At 42.8% G+C, this 21,743-nt stretch overlaps 1 protein-coding gene across 1 annotated transcript in view; it reads right to left on the minus strand.

Annotated features, from left to right (window-relative positions):
• Nucleotides 1-14,031: 14,031 nt before the first annotated feature.
• Nucleotides 14,032-21,743, minus strand: part of LOC109922190 (myc box-dependent-interacting protein 1-like) — a 77,830-nt gene continuing 70,118 nt past the window's right edge. Inside the window, exons 12-15 of the mRNA XM_048599258.1 lie at nt 21,565-21,630; nt 19,492-19,608; nt 18,188-18,289; nt 14,032-16,439 (exon numbers count right to left, since the gene is read on the minus strand). Of these exons, the coding sequence (XP_048455215.1) occupies nt 16,332-16,439; nt 18,188-18,289; nt 19,492-19,608; nt 21,565-21,630 (393 nt within the window). The 3' untranslated portion in view covers nt 14,032-16,331. The remainder of the gene's footprint in view (nt 16,440-18,187; nt 18,290-19,491; nt 19,609-21,564; nt 21,631-21,743) is intronic.

Genomic DNA, 21,743 nt, shown 5'->3' on the forward strand with positions numbered 1-21,743 from the left:
ATGTTTTCTTGAAGAAGTCGGTTTTGAGGAGCATCTTAAAGGAGGGTAGGGAAAGGGGAGACAGGGAGGTTTTGGAGAAAATACCAAAGTTTAGGGCATATACATCTAAGGTACAGCATCAATGAGGAGCAAGGTATTGCAGCATTTCTGCGCATAGCTTCCACTGACCTCTATAAAGATTGTGTTGATCAGACTTTTTCTGATGTGCAATTTGTGATTTAATGAGATACAAAGTTATCTGGCACCATCAAGTGGCTGACACGGGTATTTTCAGGGAAAACACCCATAGCAAAGAGTTTAAATTCGTACAATACTTGTAAATGTTTTCAGAGCCTCAACTAAAAATGGGAGATGAAAATGCGAGGCGCCCCATTGTCCAGCATTTAAATGACAGAATAATACAGTACAAAGTGAAATTCCTGAAGAAGTGGCAGAGGCAGACACAATTACAACGCTAAAATGGAGGCAATGGCCTAGTGGTATTATCACCGGACTGTCAATCCAGAGATCCAGGTAACGTTCTGGGGACCCGGGTTCGAATCCTGCACGCGGCAGATGGTGGAATTTGAATTCAATAACAATCTGGAATTAAGAATGTAATGATGACCATGAACCCATTGTTGATTGTTGGAAAAGCCCAAGTGGTTCACTAATGCCCTTTAGGGAAGGAAAGCTGCCATCCTCACCTGGTCTGGCCTACATGTGATGCCAGACCCACAGCAATGTGGTTGACTCTTACATGCCCTCTGGGCAAATAGGGATGGGCAATAAATGCTGCCTGGCCAGCAACACCCTCATCCTGTGAATGAATGTAAAAGGGAAGACATTTAGATAGGTACATGATTAGGAAAGGTTTGGATGGATATGGACCAGGAGCAGGCAGGTGGGGCTAGTTTACTTTGGGATTATGTTCGGCATGGACTGTTTGAACCTAAGGGTCTGTTTCTGTGCTGCGTGACTCTAAGATTCTATAAAAGAAGGCCACTCTGCACTCTGTCTACTGGAACTTCGAAAGAGCTACTGAATTAGTCCCATTGCTGCTGTTCTTTTACCATACCATTCAAAATTGGAACTTTTCAATAAAATGTATTCAATTTTCTTACCTCGATTAGATAAAACCAATTCCTACACAATATCCTTGCTGGTGTTCTGCGTAGCTTATGTAAACACAATTGAATAATATGTAAACATTTGAGAATTTAATGAACTTACTTAAAAACAAAATTTTTATTTTTACTTTGTAGATTCAGCAGACCTGCAATTTGCAACATATTGCACCTAATAACAACTTATATGCTCAGGTTTATACAAAATATTATTATTTTACGCTTCATATTGAATTTAACGGTTGTCTATAACTACATCATGAATTACAATTACTTGTTTTATTGGAATCATCATCACAATTTAGGAGATGTTGCCATGTTGATTTATCAATAAAGCAAATCAAATCTTTTCATCGGGATTAGTCAGTGATCTGGTTACAAATGTGTGAGAAAATGGGAACCTGTTTTTTTTTAAATGCACCACATTTCCTTCTACATTCATTACCTGATTTCATGCACTGAGCTACTAGCCAAGGCACAAAAGCAGGAGAAACAGGAGCAGGAGTTGGCGATCCAGCCCCACATATTCTTCTGAACTCTAATGAAAGTCAGCGTTTGGTTTTACGTGGGTAATGATTGGCACAGCAAATCCCAGAATTTAATAGTGTACGTCAGAGAAAAAGAAGTGACTGAAGAGAATATGGAAAACAGTGTCTGCAATTTTCCAAAACTCGCTGGGTTTAAGTGTGGATCCTGCAGATTAAAAGCTAGCAAATGTAACTGCCAATCAAGAAACAAGGAAATTCAGTACAAGAGTAGGCCGTTCAGCCCTTCGAGCCTGCTTTGCCATTCAGTAGGATCATGGCTGATCCTCTATCTCAAAGCCACATTCCTCCTTTCTCCCTGTATCTCTTAGAGTCATAGATTCATACAGTACAGGAAAAGCTCTTCTGCCTGTCAAGTCTCCACTGACATAACTACCACTAAAGTTGCACTAATCCCAATTTCCTGTCTCCTATCCTTGAATGTTATGATATTCGGTACCTTTATTCCAAACAGATAGAAGGATATTTCATGGTTGAGGGACAGTGTCCCTACCTGTGAGCCAGGAGGTTCAAGTCCCACCTGTTCCAGAGGTGCATGATAACATCTCTGAACAGGGATTAGGAAATATATTGAAAACAAACAATTAAATCATCTCTTTCTTGAATATATTTGCTGAAGAATGGAGTAAACAGTGAGCCTCAGGCCAGTCTGTCTGATATCAGAAAGAAAAATAGAAACTGCTGGAACAGCTCAGCCGGTCTGGCAGCATCTGCACAGAGAAATCAGAGTTAACGGGAACAGCCTCGACAAGGCATTATCAAGTTCAAAGGCTATCCCTGCAGGATTCAACGTGGGACCCTCAGCTATTTATAATCCACATTTACTGACCTAGATGAAGGTACCAGAATCAACTTATCCAGATTTGCTCAGCGTAAAACGCTAGGTGGCATGTGCAGCAAATTTTTAAAACTTTGAAGGAGTAGTTTCCACTTTCTTGGCCAATGTTTATACCTCAGTCAGTGAAACCAACAACAAATTTACTGATCATTTCAGAGATTTCTGAAGAAGGGTCGAGGCCCGAAATGTCAGCTTTCCTGCTCCTCTGATGTTGCTTAGCCTGCTGTGTTCATCCAGCTCTACACCTTGTTATCTTATAACAAATTTACTGATCATTGTCACATTGCTGTCAGTGAATTCTTAATCTCTGCAAATTAACAGCTACACTTTATAACATTGACTGCACTTCAAAAAGTACATCATTCACTGCAAAGCATTTTGGGATGTTGAGCAAGGGGGCTGGGGGGTAAAAGGTTATCGGGGAAGGCAGGTGTAAAATCAGAAACAAGCTCAGAAATTGCCAGAACAACTAACATTTCGGGTCCTGTGAGTCTTCTTCAGAACTGATTGTAGCTGGAAAAGGTTGGTGTATATGCTAGAGAAGGAGTGGGAGGATGAGTAAAAGGATAGGTGGAGATAGAGCCCAGAGAGAGAGAAGACAAAGGAATGGGTAAAAATCAGCCTGGTGCTGCTATTGGGGACCATTAGTACCTGACAATGGATTGTTTGTGGTAGCGGCCCATGCCATAACATTGTGCATGGGGGTTGAGGTAAGGACAGGGAAGAAGGTGATTATGCCCTAATATTATTCAACTCGATATTGCGTCCTGTAGGCTGCAGGATCCCCAAATAGAAAATGAGGTGCTTGTGCAGAGCTTCACTGGAACATTGCAGCAAGCCTGAGACACAGATGCTGACCAGGGAACACAGCATTGTGTTGAAGTGGCAGGGAACAGGACGCTCAGGGTCATTTTTGCAGACAGAATGTAAGTGTTGTGCGAAATGGTCACCCAGTCTACGCTTCGTTTCCCCAGCGTAGAGGAGATTACATTGTGAGCAGTGAATGCAGTAGACTAGATTGCGTGCACTTACTGCTTCACTTGGAAGGTGTGTTTGGTGCCTCAGATAGTGAGGAGGGAGGAAGTAAACAGCAGGTTTACTGCAGTGGCATGGGAAGATTCCATGGGGTTTGGGGAGACGTTGGGAGTGGAGAAGGAGTGGACCAGGGTGTCCCAATAGACAATTTGCTTAAAGCAGCCCCCACACACACAGCTGTGTGATAGCATTCAGACATTTTTTTTGTGTTTAGTTGGTTGACCAATCAAGATTGGCCAGGACATCAGTACAAACTCCAACTTTTCATCTTCCAAGTAGCGCCACAGGAAGTCCAAATGTAAGTTCAGACAGTGCATTGTAGACCAGAAGTCCTTATGCAGTACTGTGCTGGAATTTAAGGTGGGACTTTGTACCCGAGCACCTGGAGACAGACCTGAACCTAATGAACCCTTCTCTCAGGTGAAAGTGCTACCATTGAGCCACAGATACCAAGCCTAATGGGGGCATATGAGCCACGTGAAAGACACATCCATAGAAACGTAAAGTCTAAGTAGCATTTCACAGTCACTAAGAGATGATTGGTAGCTATTTGAACTTTGCATTCACGCTAGACTTTGGTTAGTCCACTTTTGGAATACTGCGTCCAATTCTGGTCTCCCTGTTAAAGAAAAGATGTTGTGAAACTTGAAAGCATTCACAAAAGATTTACAAGGATGTTGCCAGGGTTGGAGGGTTTGAGCTACAGGGAGAGGTTGAATAGGCTGGGGCGATTTTACCTGGAGCATCGGAGGCTGATGGGTGACCTTATAGAAGTTTATAAAATCATGAGGGGCATGGATAGAGTAAATAGTCAAGGTCTTTTCCCTAGGGTAGGGGACTACAAAGCTAGAGGGCATGGGTTTAAGGTGAGAGGGGAAAGTTTTAAAAGGGACCTAAGGGGCAACTTTTCATGCAGAGGTGGTGCGTGTATGAAATGAGCTGCCAGAGGAAGTTGTGGAAGCTGGTACAACTAGAAAATTTAAAAGGCATCTGCATGGTACATGATAAGGAAGGGTTTAGAGGGATATGGGCCAAATGCTGGTAAATGGGACTAGATTTATTTAGGATAAGTTGAGCCAAAGGGTCTGTTTCTGTGCTGTATGTCTCTATGGCTATGACTCTAGAAGCTGAACCATTAAATAAATAAAGACAGACTTGTATTTACATAGCACTATTCCTAGCTAGAGAACTTTTTGAAGCATTTACAGCAAATGAGGTTCTTTTGATGCATGATCATTTTTAAAATTTAAAGCCATCCTGTACTCAGCAAGCTCACACAAACAATAATTTGATACAGACTGGAGGACAGGAAAATACCTTTTCTTCATTGACATTGGAGATCAATAACTGGCCCACGGTCTTCCTTGCTCATTTTTTTTGAAATTGCATAATAAAATAGTCTAGACCCACCTGAGAGGGCAGACAGAGCATCAGTTTACTGTCTCATCTAGAAAGTCACACTTCTAACAGTGCAGCATTCCCTCAGTGCTCCACTGGGAGTATCAGTCAGGATGCTTTTGCACTTTGGTGACTGTGTTCAGATAACTGCTCCTTCTGGTTATCACAGCGCAGTGTTCACAGGATGAAAACCTGAGCAAAAGCCCTGTTGAAAATCAAGTTAACACCAACATCCTCCTGCCCTGGGAGCCTCACAGTCCAAAGTGATTAAATTTTATTTGTTGTTTGGACAATGAATTCATTAGTCATTCATAACTCTAAGGTGTTGCTACGCACAGGCAAGTTATAGCCTTAGGGGAAATCAATGATCCTTTCGTTATAGCCAATAACAGTGTTTCCTCTTCTACATGAAGAATGGGCAAATGTCACGCTGAAAAACAAATAAAAGACAATCTAAAGTTGTTGATCTGATTTGTTGTTGCGTTATTTTGTTAGGCTCATTTCACACGAGCATTTTCAAGAAAAAGCATAGCAATTTCCTCCCAGTCCTTTGGCAGTTTGTCCTCTGTGACCATTCACTGGGACATAGAGCTAGGGGTTGCTGGGAAGGACACGGAAGCTACCCCCAGCCTACTCCCAACCCGTGCCTCTGCACTTACAGAAACATGCATTGTGGTGCCTAGGATAACAGAAAGGTAACACTTGCAGAAATGAAGATATTACTAAATTGGAAAGAGTGCAGAAAGGATTTACAAGGATGTTGCCGGGATTGGAGGGTTTGAATTGTAAGGAGAGGCTGAATAGGCTGGGGCTATTTTACATGGAGCGTAAGAGATTGATGGATGACCAAATAGAAGTCTATAAAATCATGAGGTGCATAGATAAGGTGAATAGCAAAGTTCTTTTCCCCAGGGTAAGGGAGTTCAAAACTAAAGGGCACAGGTTTAAGGTGAGAGGTGAAAGATTTAAAAAGGACCTGAGGGGCAACTTTTTTACACAGAGGGTGGTGCACACGTGGACTGAACTGCCAGAGGAATTGGTGGATGCAGGTGCATTTACAACATTTAAAAAACATTTGGACACAAATAGGAAAGGTTTAGAGGAATATGGGCCAAAAGCAGGCAAATGGAACGAGCTTAATTTGGGAAAAGAGATTTGGATCGAAGGGTTTGTCTCCGTGCAGTATGACTCTATGATTTGTCCTCTTTCTCATTCTTGAATGGGTTCTGGGCATCACTGAATAAACTGGCAATTTTTAGCCTATAATTGCCCTTGAACTGATTGGCTTGCACAGCTATTTTGGAGGGCAGTTAAAGAGTCAACCACTTTGCTACTGGTCTGGAGTCACGTGTAAGCAGTTTCCTTACCAGTGAGCCAAGTGGGTTTTTACAAAAAGATTGGCATAGTTGCCATCAAACTGGCTTTTACTTCCAGATTTGATCAAATTCAAATTTCACCATTTGAACTCATATCCTGAGAACATTAGCCAAAGGCTATGAAATCTAGCCCCCAAGGACATCACCATTACAGCACCAGCTCTTGTTGTAGTCACTTCCATCCTGAAACACTGACTCGGGGCATTAATCTTGCAGCCAGCTTCTATATGAAGTTACAGGACAGGGCCAAATACTTTCTTGAAAACTCCGAACATTAAAGGTGTCAAGTGATATTGGGATAGTGCGGGGAAATGGCATTAAATTGAAGCATCAGCCATGAACAAAACCAAGTTGCTGGAAAAGCTCAGCAGGTCTGGCAGCATCTGTGAAGAAAAAAGTCAGAGTTAATGTTTTGGGTCCAGTAACTGTTCCTCGGGATCAGCCATGGCCTATTTGAATGGTGGAGCAAGCTTGCTGGATCAAACAACTTGCTCCAGTTCCCGATGTTCCTATCTGATCGCTGACAAGTTTTTACTTTCACAATGTTGAAAGTCAAATTATTTTGCCAGACAACTGTGGCATAGTCCACCAGTAAACATATTAAATCTTACATTCTAAGCTCTCAACTATGATCAGAAAATAAACAATGACCATAAGACATAGGAGCAGAAATAGGCCATTCAGCCCATCAAGTCTGCTTCAACATTCAGTGAGATCATAGCTGATCTGACAATCCCCACATTCATGTCCTTTCCTTCTAATAATTACTGATTAAAAGTCTATTTCAGCCTTTAACATTCTTAATGAACCAGCCTCAACATGGAAAGGCAAGGACTGATTAGGGATGCTCAACATGGCTTTGTGTATCGGAAATCGTGTCTCACTAAGTCGACTGAGTTTTTTGAAGAAGTAACGAAGAGGATTCCACTGATTCACTACCCTCAGAAGAAATTCCTTCTCACCTACCTCAAAGGAGCTTTGAAACAACTCCACAGAGGCCAGTACGCCACCATCAAGTCGCCCTTTATTTACACGTGGGGAGTGATTGACATTGATCCAGTTTCCTCAGAGCCATCTCTCAGAGTGAGTGGAACCTCTGACACTCCTGTTTATACCTGTCAGCCAGGGGTCCCTGATTGGGGCTGTTAATCTGGTCCTTTCAGGGAACTCATATCTGTGAGGAGCATCTGGCTGACCTCATTACTATCATTACCTCCCTCCCCTCTGAGTGTGAGGATGTAGGCTGTCTCTTCATTTTGTAACTCCTCCTGGGGCGTTTTAGCACCAGGTCAGGGTCCTCCAACTCTGGCTGTGATATGGCTGGTGTGTAACGCACAGTAGCTCAACTTTTCTGCCCAGAGTGTCTCGGAAGAAATTCATTCTCCTCTTCAGGCAGTAAAGGCATTGAAGCGGTGACAACGGCTGTGTCAAACTCAGACTCCAAGGTATCTTCAACGCTTGACAGAGAGGAAAATAGTCAGAAAGGCAGTTGAGGAGCTGGGCACGTTTTACTCCTGCACTGTTTGTCAGTTTGCAGCTTTCAGTAGGACTGTGCTTAAGAGAGAAATCAGCAGGTCAAAAAGGGGACATGAGATAGCTTTGGCAAATAGGGTTGAGGAAAATCCAAAGGTATTCTACAAATACATTAAGGACAAAAGGGTAACTAGAGAAAGAATAGGGCTCCATTAAAGATCAGCGAGGCTGCCTATGTGTGGAACCGCAGGAGATGGGAGAGATATGAAACAAGTATTTTGCATCAGTGTTTACTATGGAGAATGATATGGAAGATAGAGAATGTGGGGAAATAAATTGGGACATCTTGAAAAATGTCCATATTATGGAGGAGGAAGTGCTGACGTCTAAAAATGCACAGAAGTGAATAAATCCCCAGGACCTGTTCAGGTGTACCCTAGAACTCAGTGGGAAGCTAGGGAAGTGATTGCTGGGCCCCTTGCTGAGATATCTGTATCATCAATAGCCACAGTTGTGGTGCCAGACACTGGAGGTTGGCTAATGTGGTGCCACTATTTGAGAAAGGTGATAAGGAAAAGCCAAGGAACTATAGACTGGTGAGCCTGACATCAGTGGTGGGCAAGTTGTTGGAGGGAATCCTGAGTGACAGGATTTATATATACTTGGAAAGCTAAGGACTAATTAGGGACAGTCAACATAGCTTTGTGTATCGGAAATCATGTCTCACTTACTCGATTGAGTTTTTGGAAGAATTAACAAAGAGGATTGATGAGGGTAGAATGGTGGACATGATCTATATGGACTTCAGTAAGGCATTTGACAAGGTTCCTCATAGTAGGCTGGTTAGCAAGGTTAGATCACATGGAATAGAGGGCGAACTAGCCATTTGGATACAGAACTCGCTCATAGGTAGGAGACAGAGGGTGGTGGTGGAGGGCTGCTTTTCAGACTGGAGGCCTGTGACCAGTGGTATGCCACAAGGGTCGGTGCTGGGTCCACTGCTTTTTGTCATTTATATAAATGATTTGGATGTGAACATAACAGGTATTGTTAGTAAGTTTGCAGATGACACCAAAATTAGAGATGTAGTGGACAATGAAGAAGGTTACCTCAGAGTACAATGGGATCTTGATCAGATGGGCCAATGGGCTGAGGAGTGGCAGACGGAGTTTAATTTAGATAAATGTGAGGTGCTGCATTTCGGAAAGGCAAATCAGGGCAGGACTTATACACTTAATCGTAAGGTCCTGGGGAGCGTTCCTGAACAAAGAGACCTTGGAGGGAAGGCTCATAGTTCCTCGAAAGTGGAAAGAGAGGATAGTGAAGAAGGCGTTTAGTACGCTTGCGTTTGTTGGTCTGTGAACTGAATATAGGAGTTGGGAGGTCTTGTTGCATCTGTACATTAGTTAAGCCACAACTGGAATAATGTCCGTAATTCTGATCTCCCTGCTACAAGGAGGATGCTGTGAAACTTGAAAGGGTTCAGAAAAGACTTATAAGGCTGTTGCCAGGGTTGGAGAGAGTTTGAGCTATAGGGAGAGACTGAATGGGCTGGGGCTATTTTCCCTGGAGAGTTGGAGGCCAAGGGGTGGCATTATAAAAGTTTATAAAATCATGAGGGGCAAGGATAGGGCAAATAGGCAAGGTCTTTTCTTTGGGGTGGGGGAGTCCAAAACTAGACAGCATAGGTATAAAGGGAGAGGGGAAAAGATTTAAAAGGGACCTAAGGGGCAACTATTTCACGCAGAGTGTGGTGCATGTATGGAATCAGCTGCCAGAGGAAGTGGTGGAGGCTGGTACAGTTACAACATTTAAAAAGCATTTGAATGGGTATATGAATAGAGTCATAGTCATGGAATCATAGAGATGTGCAGCATAGAAACAGACTCTGCGGTCCAACTCGTCCATACCGACCAGATATCCCAGATAAACCTAGTTCCATTCGCCAGCATTTGGCCCATATCCCTCTAAACCCTTCCTCTTCATTAACCCATCCAAATGCCTTTTAAATGTTGTAATTGTACCAGCCTCCACCACTTCCTCTAGCAGCTCAATCCATACACACACCACCCTCTGGATGAAAAAGTTGCCCCTTCGGTCCTTTTTAAATCCTTCCTCTCTTAAACCTATGCCCTCTACTTCCAGAATTCTCTCACCCCAGGGAGAAGACTTGTCTATTTACCCTATCACGCCCCTCATGATTTTATAAACCTCTATAACGTCACCCCTTGGCCTCCAACTCTCCAGGGAAAATAGCCCCAGCCTATTCAGCCTCTCCATGTAGCTTAAACCCTGCAACCTTGGCAACATCCTCGTAAATCTTTTCTGAACCCTTTCAAGTTTCACAACATCCGTCCTATAGCAGGGAGACTTGAATTGCATACAGTATTCCAAAAGTAGCCTAACCAATGTCCTGTACAACTGCAACATGACGTCCCAACTCCTATACTCAATGTACTGACCAGTAAAGGCAAGCATACCAAACACCTTCTTCACTATCCAATCTACCTGCGACTCCACTTTCAAGGAACTATGAACCTGCACTCCAAGGTCTCTCTGTTCAACAACACACCCCAGGACTATACCATTAAGCGTACAAGTCCTGCCCTGGTATGCCTTTCCAACATGCAGCAAAATAGGAAGAGTTGAGAGGGACACGGCCAAATGGGACTAGATTTATTTAGGATATCTGGTCGGTATGGACACGTTGACCAAAGGGTCTGTTTCTGTGCTGTACATCTCTATGACGCTATACGGTCCACGTGCTGTTCAGGGCCGTTGCACCTCCCCGAACTTTATGTGTCACTGGACCTAACTTCCCGTTGACTATGCCTCATACCCATGCAGGGCCATTCCTGCAGCTCCTACACTAAACTTTATGCACTGAAGTAAACTGTCTCTCTCGCTTCGTGGAGTTATGTGCTCAGTATTGGCGTTCCTGTTGCAATTTCACCACCCACCCCAGACGAGGAAGATCAAATCTAACCTGGTGCAGAGACTTCTCCCCATTAGCAACACTGCTGGAGCTGTACCTGTCGTTGCGCGAGTGGTGGTCCGAAAATAAAATAGAAACCGGGACAGTTTAGTATCCAGTGAAACTGTAGGCTGTTACATTAAGCCTGCCTTCAAAGCTTGGACTGCTCTTTCTGCCAGACTTTTGGATGATAGATGGTATAGAGCTGCCCTTATATGACGAATTCCATTCGATTTCAGGAAATAGTCAACTTCCCTGCTGGTAAACAATGGCCCGTTAGCTGTGACCAACTCTTTCAGGAGTCTGTATATTGCAAAAGATGTGCAGTTTTTCTATTGTTGTCCCCGTGTTTGATGAATGAACTCTATGCACGTCCAGCTACTTTCAGTGGGCATCCACAATGTCTAAAAGCATTAAGCTCATGAAAGGGCTGGCATAGCCAATGTGTAACCAAGTCCAGGGTTTACATAGCCATCCCCACAAATATGGGGGAAGCTGCTGGCAGGAAATTGTGTGCTTTATGGCAGTATGGGCACTGCCCCACCGGTACAGCTAGGTCTGCTCCCAATTCTGGCCACCAGACATAACTTCTCACCAACAACTTCATTTTGGAAACCTCTGGATCAGCCTGGTGGAGTTCGACCAGTATCTGGCAGAGCCCTTTGCTCAGGACAACCATTCTTGCTCCTCATAACAATATGCTGTCCTCTACTGTGATCTGGTCTCTCCAGGTCCAAAAAGGTTTTCCTGGTTGTGATGTTCCTTTGGTTTCCCCCACGACGACCAGCTGTTTCAGTTTTGTCAGGACTAGATCATTCTGTGTCCAAAGTCTGAAATTATCAGCTGTGACTGGAAGTGCATCCAAAAAATTTAAAACCGTTACAGACTCTTCAAGTAGCAGTACCACCGGTGGTGTATCTGCCAGCAGGATATGGGTCAATGCATTGGCTAGTTGACCGCCCAGACTGTGTTCCAACTTGTAATTACATGTACTTAGTATTAGACCCCATCGCTGAATTTGGCTTGATGCTAGGGGTGGCATAGTCTTGTCCTCTAGGTGTTGAGCTAGCAGGGGTTTGTGGTCCGTTATTATTACAAATTTATGTCCACAAAGATATTGGTTGAACTTCCTGAAACCAAATATGATCTTCAAACCTTCCGGCTCTATCTGGGCATATTTATGCTCTGCATTTGCCAAAGTTCCAGATGCATATGCTATTGGGCGTTCCTCTTCATTGGGCCATCTAGGAGCTAATGCCATACAGGGAATCATTGCATGTCAACACCAGATCTTGCTCGGGATCATAGTGTGCCAATATTTTAGAGGATGATAGCTGTTTATTCACTTCCCTGAAGGTTATGGCATGGCTGTGTGACCATTTCTTTTAAGAGTTGATGCAAAGGCACCAGGATGGAGGCTAGGGTTATGTACAAACTTTCCATAATAGTTCACCAGCTCAAGGAAAGATCTAAGCTCCCACAGATGTGGGAGCCAGGGCACCCTGCTCCTCTGATGCTACCTGGCCTGTCGTGATCCTCCAGCTGCACACGGTGTCACCTTTGATCACTCTCACTTTACCTTCCAACAGGTGTACCCCATCACACGTTGACTTGTGTCTTGTAAATAGCGGACAGGATTTGGGGAGTCAGCAGCAAGGCTGCTTGTTGCAGGATTTCCAGTTCCTGACCTGATCTGATCTGGCAGCCACTATATTTATACAGCTAGTTCTGTTCAATGGTAGCCCTAGCATACTGAAAGTGTTTAGAATATTCCTGAACATCAAGAGATGATTAGATTCTTATTGAAGATGGTCATTGCCAGCATTATGTAGTGCAAATGTTACTTGCCCCTTGTCAGCCCAAGCAAGGATCTTGTTGAAGCTGGATTGCTTCAGAATCTGAGTCATCCTGAATATTGATTACACAATGAACACGTCCATTGCTGGGCTTATGAGGAAGGCAGTGATGAAGCAGCTGGAGATAGCTTGGCTTAGAACACAACCCCAAGGAACTCTCAAATGGAAACATGGGCGATTTACTAGAAATGACTGACAGGACAAAAAAAAAATACCAAGGCACCTCCTATAGTGATTACCTGAAGCAGAGATGACTGATCTCCAAGAGCCACAACCATCTTCTTATGTGCCAGGTACGACTCTGACCAGAAGAGTTTGCTCCCCGATTTCCAATGATTCCAGATTTTCTACGGTTCCTTGCTGTCACACTCACAAATGCTGCCTCGATAACAGTCACTCACATCTGGTATTCAGCTCTCTTGTCTGTGTTTGAACCAAGGCTACAACGAGACTCAGGATTTGAACCCGAACTGGGCATCATTGAGTAGGTTATTACTGATGAGGTGCTGCTGGATAGCACTGTTGATGACACCTTGAATCATTTCACATTTATTGTCCTTCAACAGTAAAGTCACGATAATCCCAGAGGACCGTGAAATGACTGACGGTGATTAAAACCAGAGGGTCACCACAGCTCAGGTGAGGGTTTAAGTTGAGAAGACAGGACCTGCAATGGTAATCACAGCCCGAGGTGGCAACTGAGCCCATGTCATTGACATCACTCTGCATCACAAACCAGCTGTTCAGCAAACTGATACCCAGATGGGGCAGTAATTAATCAGGACAGATTTTTTCTTTTCTTAAAAAAATGTATAGGACATACCATGAACAATTCTCCACATTGTCAGGTAAATACCTGTACTGGAAATAATTTGGCTATGGGAGCAGCAAGTTCTGGAGCACAAGTCTTCAGTAGTGTTGGCAGGTGTTCAGGGCCCTTGGCCCTCAGGGACCCAGTGCCTCCAAACACTTGATGTCACTGGATTGAATCAAATTGGCTGGGGACCACTGAAGGATGCCGAGATGGATCATCCACTTGACACTTGTGGTTGAAAATTGCTGCAAATGCCTCAGCCTTATCTTTTGCACTGATGTGCTGGGCTCCCTATCACTGGATCTTGGGAAACTGAGAAGCTTCCTCCACCTCGAGTGAGTAGCTTTAATTGTCCACCACCATTTATAACTGGATGTAGCAGTACTTACATCTAATCTATTCGCTCTTTCTACCATTTGTCATTTATCCTGCTTTGTATACAAGCTATCCCTTTTTGTCATTTCATTAGGTTGACATCTCAATTTCTCTAAAGTTATTTCCCCTACAACCAAATATGCTTCTATTTTCTTTCGTAGCTGGCTAGTGCAGCCATTTAGCCCAGAGAAGGATGCAAGAACACAAATAAATTCTTTTAAAAAAAAACAAGAAACACATGCAACCAGAAGACCAGTTTTATTTCTTTGTGCATTAGCTATGAACTGAGCAATTCCAACTGCATTGCATAAAATCACTGGGAATGAGCGACATCACAGGCGTAACACCACACAGAAGTGAACATCAGGGCTGTTTGCATCTGAAAAAAAAGATGTTCAGAACACAATGCTGTGGAAGACACTGAAATAATTCACCAACAGAAACTTTTCAGTTAACAAACTGATGTTCTAGTACTGGGAAACTGACTTTTTTTTTTAAAAATAGGACAATACTGAAACAAGCCACTTCAAAAATCACACTGTTGGGAAACTATTGTATTTACACACACTCACAGATGGCAATGACTCACATTGAACATAATGGACACGAGTCAAGATAAACTATACAGATGGCTCGCTTAAAACAACAACCCATAATTGCAAGGTAAACTAATATCTCACTCACGAGAAAAATACATGATTGCAGGTTTTACAATAATTAAAATACTGGTAAGTCAGGCCCTCAGGATTGGAGACAAACCTGCCAAGGCTACAGCAGCATTTAAAATTAAAATAAAAGATGATCAACATCTTAATTCAGTCCGCTTACAATGGTCTGGACAGGTTTACAAGTCGTCGAATAGGGCTCATGGATTTATTTGGCATCAGATGTCCCTGGGGTAGGGGTAGGAGTAGGAGTAGGAGTAAAACGTGAAAAAAAACACCGATCCAGACTGTTACACACATTATCCAGCAGGACACATGGGGTATGGAGGGGTGTCAGGGACTGGTTTGACCATCACGTTCATCTGTTAACTCCCACCATGCAAACCTATAAGATGAACTGGATACCTGCAGACCCCAGCAAGGCTCAACGGACCTCCTGGCCAGACTCCACAAAGTTGGCAGTAATCTCTTGCTTTTCCTAAAAGGAGCAGAGACAGATGCAGAAGTGTGCAACGTTTTGAGAATGGAGTCATTAATGCTTCAGGCAAAAACAACACCTCACAACCAGGTTTAGAGAATCACCTTCCCAAAATTCATGGAAGACAAATTAACCTTGACCAAGGCTGAATGAATGATGCCAATCTGATATCACCTGCGGCTGCTGACCCTCCAGAATTGTCCTGGGTCCCCTGGATTTAGAAAGATCATCTCCTGACACCGCAGGGAAAAAAAAAGTTCAACACTTCTGCTCTCTTATTTTGAAAAAAGGAGTTGGAAAAGAAGAGAGAATGTTCAAGTGACTGTCAAGAATCAGCCAAAGAGTAATAAAAAAAAGAGGCTTTTTGCTTTCTCACTGGTCAGAGGCATTGCCACACAGCCAATGGGAAAGGGTTGTGACGGGGAATGGGATGGAAGGTAACCTGGGATGTTTCACCTCAAATGCAATGCTATCCAGAATTAGCCGCAGACTAGTCTCTAATCACTGTTCCAGCCTATGAACAATGAGAAAAGAAACCCCCAACCCAAAAGCAACAACATAAAAAACCCAGATGACTGACTTTGTCACTTTTGATAGCATACCAATGAAAATCAAGACCCTCCTGCAATTCTCTATTGTAGACAGGCTCATGTAGCAGTCACCCAACATTTGTTTCATTGATTCATTTTTATCTCTCCAAAGACAGGAGGAATTCTCAAAAATAATGAACCAGTGAAAATAAACCAGTGGACATCCCTTTCCATACATTATTACATTAAAAAATAGAGTAGGATCACCAAAGGAAAAAATCAGATGCGGTTCAAGGGTATAAAAAGCATCATGTAAATTCAGTTTCCAACTGCCCATTTCTGTCACTGCCCTAATATCATCCAATGAACACAAAGTGAATGAATGATCAAGCTTTACATTGGCTGTTTAAGGATCATACATAACTGCATCGCTTACATGATTGCCTCCTGAAGCATTTGGAAGGTCAGCTCAAAGACCCCTTAAAAAGCAACACCAGTAGCTTTAAAACAAACACAATCAACCTTCTCCCACTTCTAACCTGGATATCACATAATACCTTAGATATGTTTTTTGACTTTCCCATATGCTCAAATTGTCACAACAGAACTTCATGCAATGGAGAAACTAGAGTAAATTGCTGTTTTAATGGTAGAACTGCTTGTTCCAAGGACCAGCTGCCCTTTGAGCATTCAAAGCACCATAACCCAGAGCTGGTAAACATGAACCATGGGCTGAATGCTTCACATTTACAATGGCAACTTCTGTTTTTCGGCTGACAAAACACGAGGAAATTGCGCTGGTGCAGGTCTTCCATCTACAAGCCCCAGGAGCCTCCTCCCACCTCTCTGCTCTTTCCTATCCAATTGGTTATTGAACACGCTCAGTAAAGTTTTCTGGGAAAACACTCCTAGCGGTCTTCAGATCTTTGCGCTGAATCCAGTCAATCTCCTTTATGCCCATGAGCCAGCCTTCATCCTGTGGAGGAAAAGATTACAAATAAACAGTGATGTAACAGTAGCAAAAAAATCAGCTTTCCCATCTCAGATGGCGTGGAGTTCAATTTTTGTTCTCCAGTGAGTGTTGTCCTGGTAAAGGGGTAATTTGAGACCCCAGGAATGGCTGCCCCTGCCCTTTTGTACTTTTTCCCCCCAGGTCAAGTTAAGGGTCTCATGCTCAGTTAAATTGCAACTGTGAGAGCCAGAGAGCTAAAGCCAACATTTGGATCCACTATTTATTTCTCATGAGTATGGACCCAGATTGTACCCTATTCATCTCTCTTTTGAGAGTTTCCCATTTTTCATTCACTGCTTTATATGGCTGGCTCAGTTTTTCAATTTCTGATCAATGGTACCCCCAGGGTATTGCTAGTGGTAGGGGAAATTCCGTAGTGTTAATGCCATTGAACTCCAAGATAAAAACGGTGAGCCAAGTATGCTCGGGAATTCAAGAAAATATCAAGATATCACTGGGTAGCCTTGTGGCTAGACCTGAAGTTGGAAGGAACGAGATACACTTAATACTTGCATTTTTGTAAATCCTTCCATAATCACAGGACTTTAAAAATGGATGTGAAGTGCTTTTTGAAATCTAGTCACCGACAATGCAGAAGTGTGGCAGCTTATTTACCCATTGGATGGTCCCACAAACAACAAGACCACATCAAATGTATAATTTGACTGTTAAGTGTTGAAGTGTCAAATATTGCTTTGGTCACCAGGGAAGACTTCACTGCTCTTCAACATAGCAGCTCAGGATCCTTACCAGAGAGCAGACACAATATCCATTTAATATCACCTTTCAGATGAGATATCTGGCAATGCAGCACTTCTTCAGGGTTCAGCAAGTCAACTTAGATTACGCTCAAGTGGGGTCATATACTATTACAATCATATTCCTTGCCAAACACCAATCCAACTGCTCCTTTACTCAAGTTTGTAAATACATTGAACTTAAAATCAAGTTGCAAAATTTAGGCTTTAAACACATCTTCAGATATAGTTCCCATTTCCTCCTCTCCATACCCATCTCAGCAATTCAACAACTTTTTATGCTTTGTCCTCACTATCGTAAAGATAATGAAAGGGATGCAATTTCCTATTCCCATCTGTGAAGCTGAAAATGTTGGAAATACGAAGCAGATCAGGCAGCATTTTTGGATGAAAGGTTGAAGAAAGGTCTCAGACCAGACACATTGACGCTGCTCCTCTCCACAGATGCTGCCAGGATTGCTGAGTGCTTTCAACAATTTCAGTTTATATCACAGAGAACACATTTGCTTTGGTCTCAAACAATATCAATTTCCCGTCACTTCATTTCCAATTGATGCACTCAAAGCCAGATGGCAGTCCCACCACAGATGCTGTAACATCATCATTTGGTTGTTGAGAAGTTTATATTTGTAAGGGGAAGAACACAAGTTTTTCGATGCCCAGAGCAGCATTATCAACATATTATCTATTATCACATTGTTGATTATGGAAGCTTGCAAAATGCAAATTGGTTGTCCTGGTTCCTTTCTGACCATGGTAACTATACTTTCAAATGTAAGTCATTGGTTTTAAAGCACTTTGGGACAAACTGAAGTTGTAAAAGGGAAAATAAGGAGTTACATGAAATGGAAGATTTTCCATCTTTTTCAACTCCACCCTCACTACAGAACATTCCACACCTAACTAAAGTCTTGAAGTACCTCTGACCATAGTTAAAGTTTATGAACTACTCACCTGTTCTTCTGGGTTTTCATGAGTAACAACAAAAATAACATCGCCTGCTTTAAGGTTTAGCTCGTCGGTGTCTGTTGCATTGTAATCATGGACAGCCCGAACCTGCCACAACAAAATTCATCACAATTCATACACTTTCATTTTACTCTACAAAACCTTCAGTGTCAATTCTTATTGATCCCTGATGCCAATATTGCCTTGGCATGAATCAGCAGCTTCAAGTTGTCTACATTAACGAAAACATCCAAGGTAATCCTTTACATGAAAGGTTTAAAAGGAAGGAATTCCAATGTTTAGGGCCTGAACTGAAGGCACAGCTACTAACAATAGAGCAGAAGGAAGTGGAAATGTACAAGACACCAGAATTGCAGCAGCACAGGGATCACAGAGGATTGCAGGGCTAAGGAGACTGGGAATCAAGGACACTGGCATTGTGATCTATGTAGTGATTTACTAAATTGAGGTGCTGTCAAACTTAGGCCCTGTGACCTCTACTACCTAAAAAGGACAAGGCTGGTAGATACACCATCCCTTCCAGCCAAGGTGGATGGTATTTCAAGTTACACCACTAGTCTCGTTTGACTCTCCTAGAAACAAATTCAGACAGCAACTTTGGCATAAAAACGTTTGGGCTCGTGACAGACTGGCTGAGGAAAAGACAAAGTCAAGGACCGATTTCAGGCCAAGACTTCACAGTAACACTGCTTATACGGTAATTCCAAAAACTGCTGCACGTGGTAATTATAGATACACCAGGCTCAGACATGTAGTCACATTAGGCAAGGGCTATTGACTACATTGTGAATATGTTTATATGCTCTCAAATGTATTGTCGAATATAGTGTTGCAGTCTCGTTCTATAATGTTCTAACTCCACCCACTCAGTGGTATTTATACTCAATGAGATGCAGGTCTGTGACAGTACTGCAAGTTTGCTTTAGGGTCCCAAAGTCCTTAAACATGCAACTGAATTCTCTATTTGCTTTGCCCAATATAAATTTCATCACCCTGTAAGTTGCTACACTCCACATCTCTCCTCAACAGTACTGTTGTTGGCTCCAAGTGAGGACAAGCATCATTCACTGCACTGATCCCTGTCCAGGAGGATAGCGCAGAATGTAGAAGGGATATGTAACTGCAGTCTCTCCCATCCACACTCATTCAAAACAAAAAAATGCCCTGCTGAACATACGACAACTGGTGGATTTGGGTTCTTTTTCTGGTCAAACCTGAATAATAGGAGTAACATTGGGAGCAGTAGCTACTTAAATGTATTTTGGTATGAAATTAAACTTGACACCCACCTTAAACTGAAATCCAGGGGGCATTTCCATGTCCTCAACAGGGACTGAGTCATAGACAGCTCCATTGGTGGCTGCTGGAAGCGTCTCTGTTACTACAGCTGGCAAAACATCCTTAGACTTAATTTAGGGAAAAAAAAAGAATAGCATTTAGCATTCTGCAAATTTTAACTTACATTTAATGCAAAAATAGGTCATTGATAAAGGCACTCCATAGAAGTGTTTTATCAAATAAAATTTGACACGGAATTACTTGAACAACTGGAAGGGGACAAAGGCTTTGTCTAAAAGTACTAAAGAGCTTCAAGGTTTGCCAGGGCTATGGATGTCCAGGGCTATGGACGTTTTTGGAGGGAGCTCCAGAGCTTAGGGCCTAGCTACCTAAAGGTACGGCCAAAACTAGAGCACTTAGGAAATCAGTACAATGAAGAGGCCGGACCATGGGGAAACAGATATCCCAGAAGGTTACAAGAATAGGAACAGGCAATGTGAAGGATTCTAAACCAGATGAGAATTTTTAAATTGGATCCTGGTCCAGCAATGCCTCACTCTAGTCAGCAAGCAAAGGGGAGTTAGTGAATAGGAACTGAAATCACACAGGTAGTAACATTTGGCAAAGTTCATTTGCCCTCTTGACATTTCAGACAAACGTAGCCTTCACCACCACGTCAGCTAAGTACTTTTCTGGGACAGCTCATTGGTAAGCATCAATTGGTGTCACCTTTCGGGCGAGATGCTGAACCTACACCTACTCCAAATAGAAATCTCATCACAAATCCTGGAATATCAGAGGGGAGTCTCCTTGCACATGCTGATCAAGACTGATTGCTCAATCATCAAACCAGAACCAAATGTGATCAACTCAGCCTGCACACAAGTCATTGGATAGTCTCCTGTGCAGAATGGCTACCATAATTGTCTACAAAACAATAGCAACTGTACTATAAAGCAATATATTGGGGACAGTGTCCTTGGACAATGTAAAAGGTTCTTATAAGTTTACCATTTCCACATCTCTCAATTCAATTGGGCTCTTAGGGTGCACGAAGATTGAACAAAGCGATACCAAAGTCTGGGGGCTAGATTGCTGAAAAGGCACAGCCACCACTGGAGAACAGAAAAGGAAATGGCAAGTATAGATGCGGCTGGAGTCAGAGAAGCACCCGATTTCTCAGAACACTGGCAACTACTCAAAAGAGAGGATTTGGAGGGTTTTAAATACAAGCAGTTTGCAAATGAGACATTGGGAGACCAAGAACCGAAACATAGGACATGTTGCACCCTCTTAAGTTTGGCTTCTGCTGTGTAATCCCACCAAAAGGTGAGCACAGCTCTAGTTCAGTCAGATATCAGCAGATCCACTCTGCTTTCCTGTTTCAACCAATTTGTGCATTATTCAAGTCCCAGGGTAGAAGAAAACTCAAAGACAGCAGCAGAGTGGAACCTGATTCTGGGCAAGATTTAGTTGACCTGTTCCCAGCTGTTCAGTGGAACATGAGAGAATGACAGACAGAAGACCACCAGCTCGGATGAGTAAGATAGTTTAACCAGCATCTTAGTTCAGATTCCCTGATTAACTATTACAAGATGGTACAGAACCAAGAAGGTTAAGAGGTGACTTAATAGAGACATACAAGATGATCAGAGGATTAGATAGGGTGGACAGTGGGAGCCTTTTTCCTCGGATGGTGATGGCTCGCACGAGGGGACATAGCTTTAAATTGAGGGGTGATAGATATAGGACAGATGTCAGAGGTAGGTTCTTTACTCAGACAGTAGTAAGGGCATGGACCCTGCCTGCAAATGTAGTAGACTCGCCAACTTTAAGGGCATTTAAATGGTCATTGGATAAACATATGGATGATAATGGAAGAGTTTAGGTTAGATGGGCTTCAGATTGGTTTCACAGGTCGGTGCAACATCGAGGGCCGAAGGGCCTGTACTGCGCTGTAATGTTCTATGTTCTATGATAAGTAGATGGTCTCGTGACACAGATCAACCACAATCTAACAGAGGTCTGCAGGCTGAAGTGCCTCCTGTTGCTTTGGTAGAAATTTCTCTCAATATTTCCCTCACCATGGCAAGGTCTGTACCAGTTTCATTTTCCAAACTTTCATTCTTTGGTTCTGGTTGTGCCTCCAACTGAAATTCAGGGAAATATTAATTAGATCAAAGACTGGCATCCAACATTACAAATCGTACAAACAGTATCAAAATGCTTTCATTACAAAGGTATAGTAGCATAGTCAATGTCC

This window comes from Rhincodon typus, chromosome 7, assembly GCF_021869965.1.
Source record: "Rhincodon typus isolate 14 chromosome 7, sRhiTyp1.1, whole genome shotgun sequence".
NCBI classification, from domain to species: Eukaryota; Metazoa; Chordata; class Chondrichthyes; order Orectolobiformes; family Rhincodontidae; genus Rhincodon; species Rhincodon typus.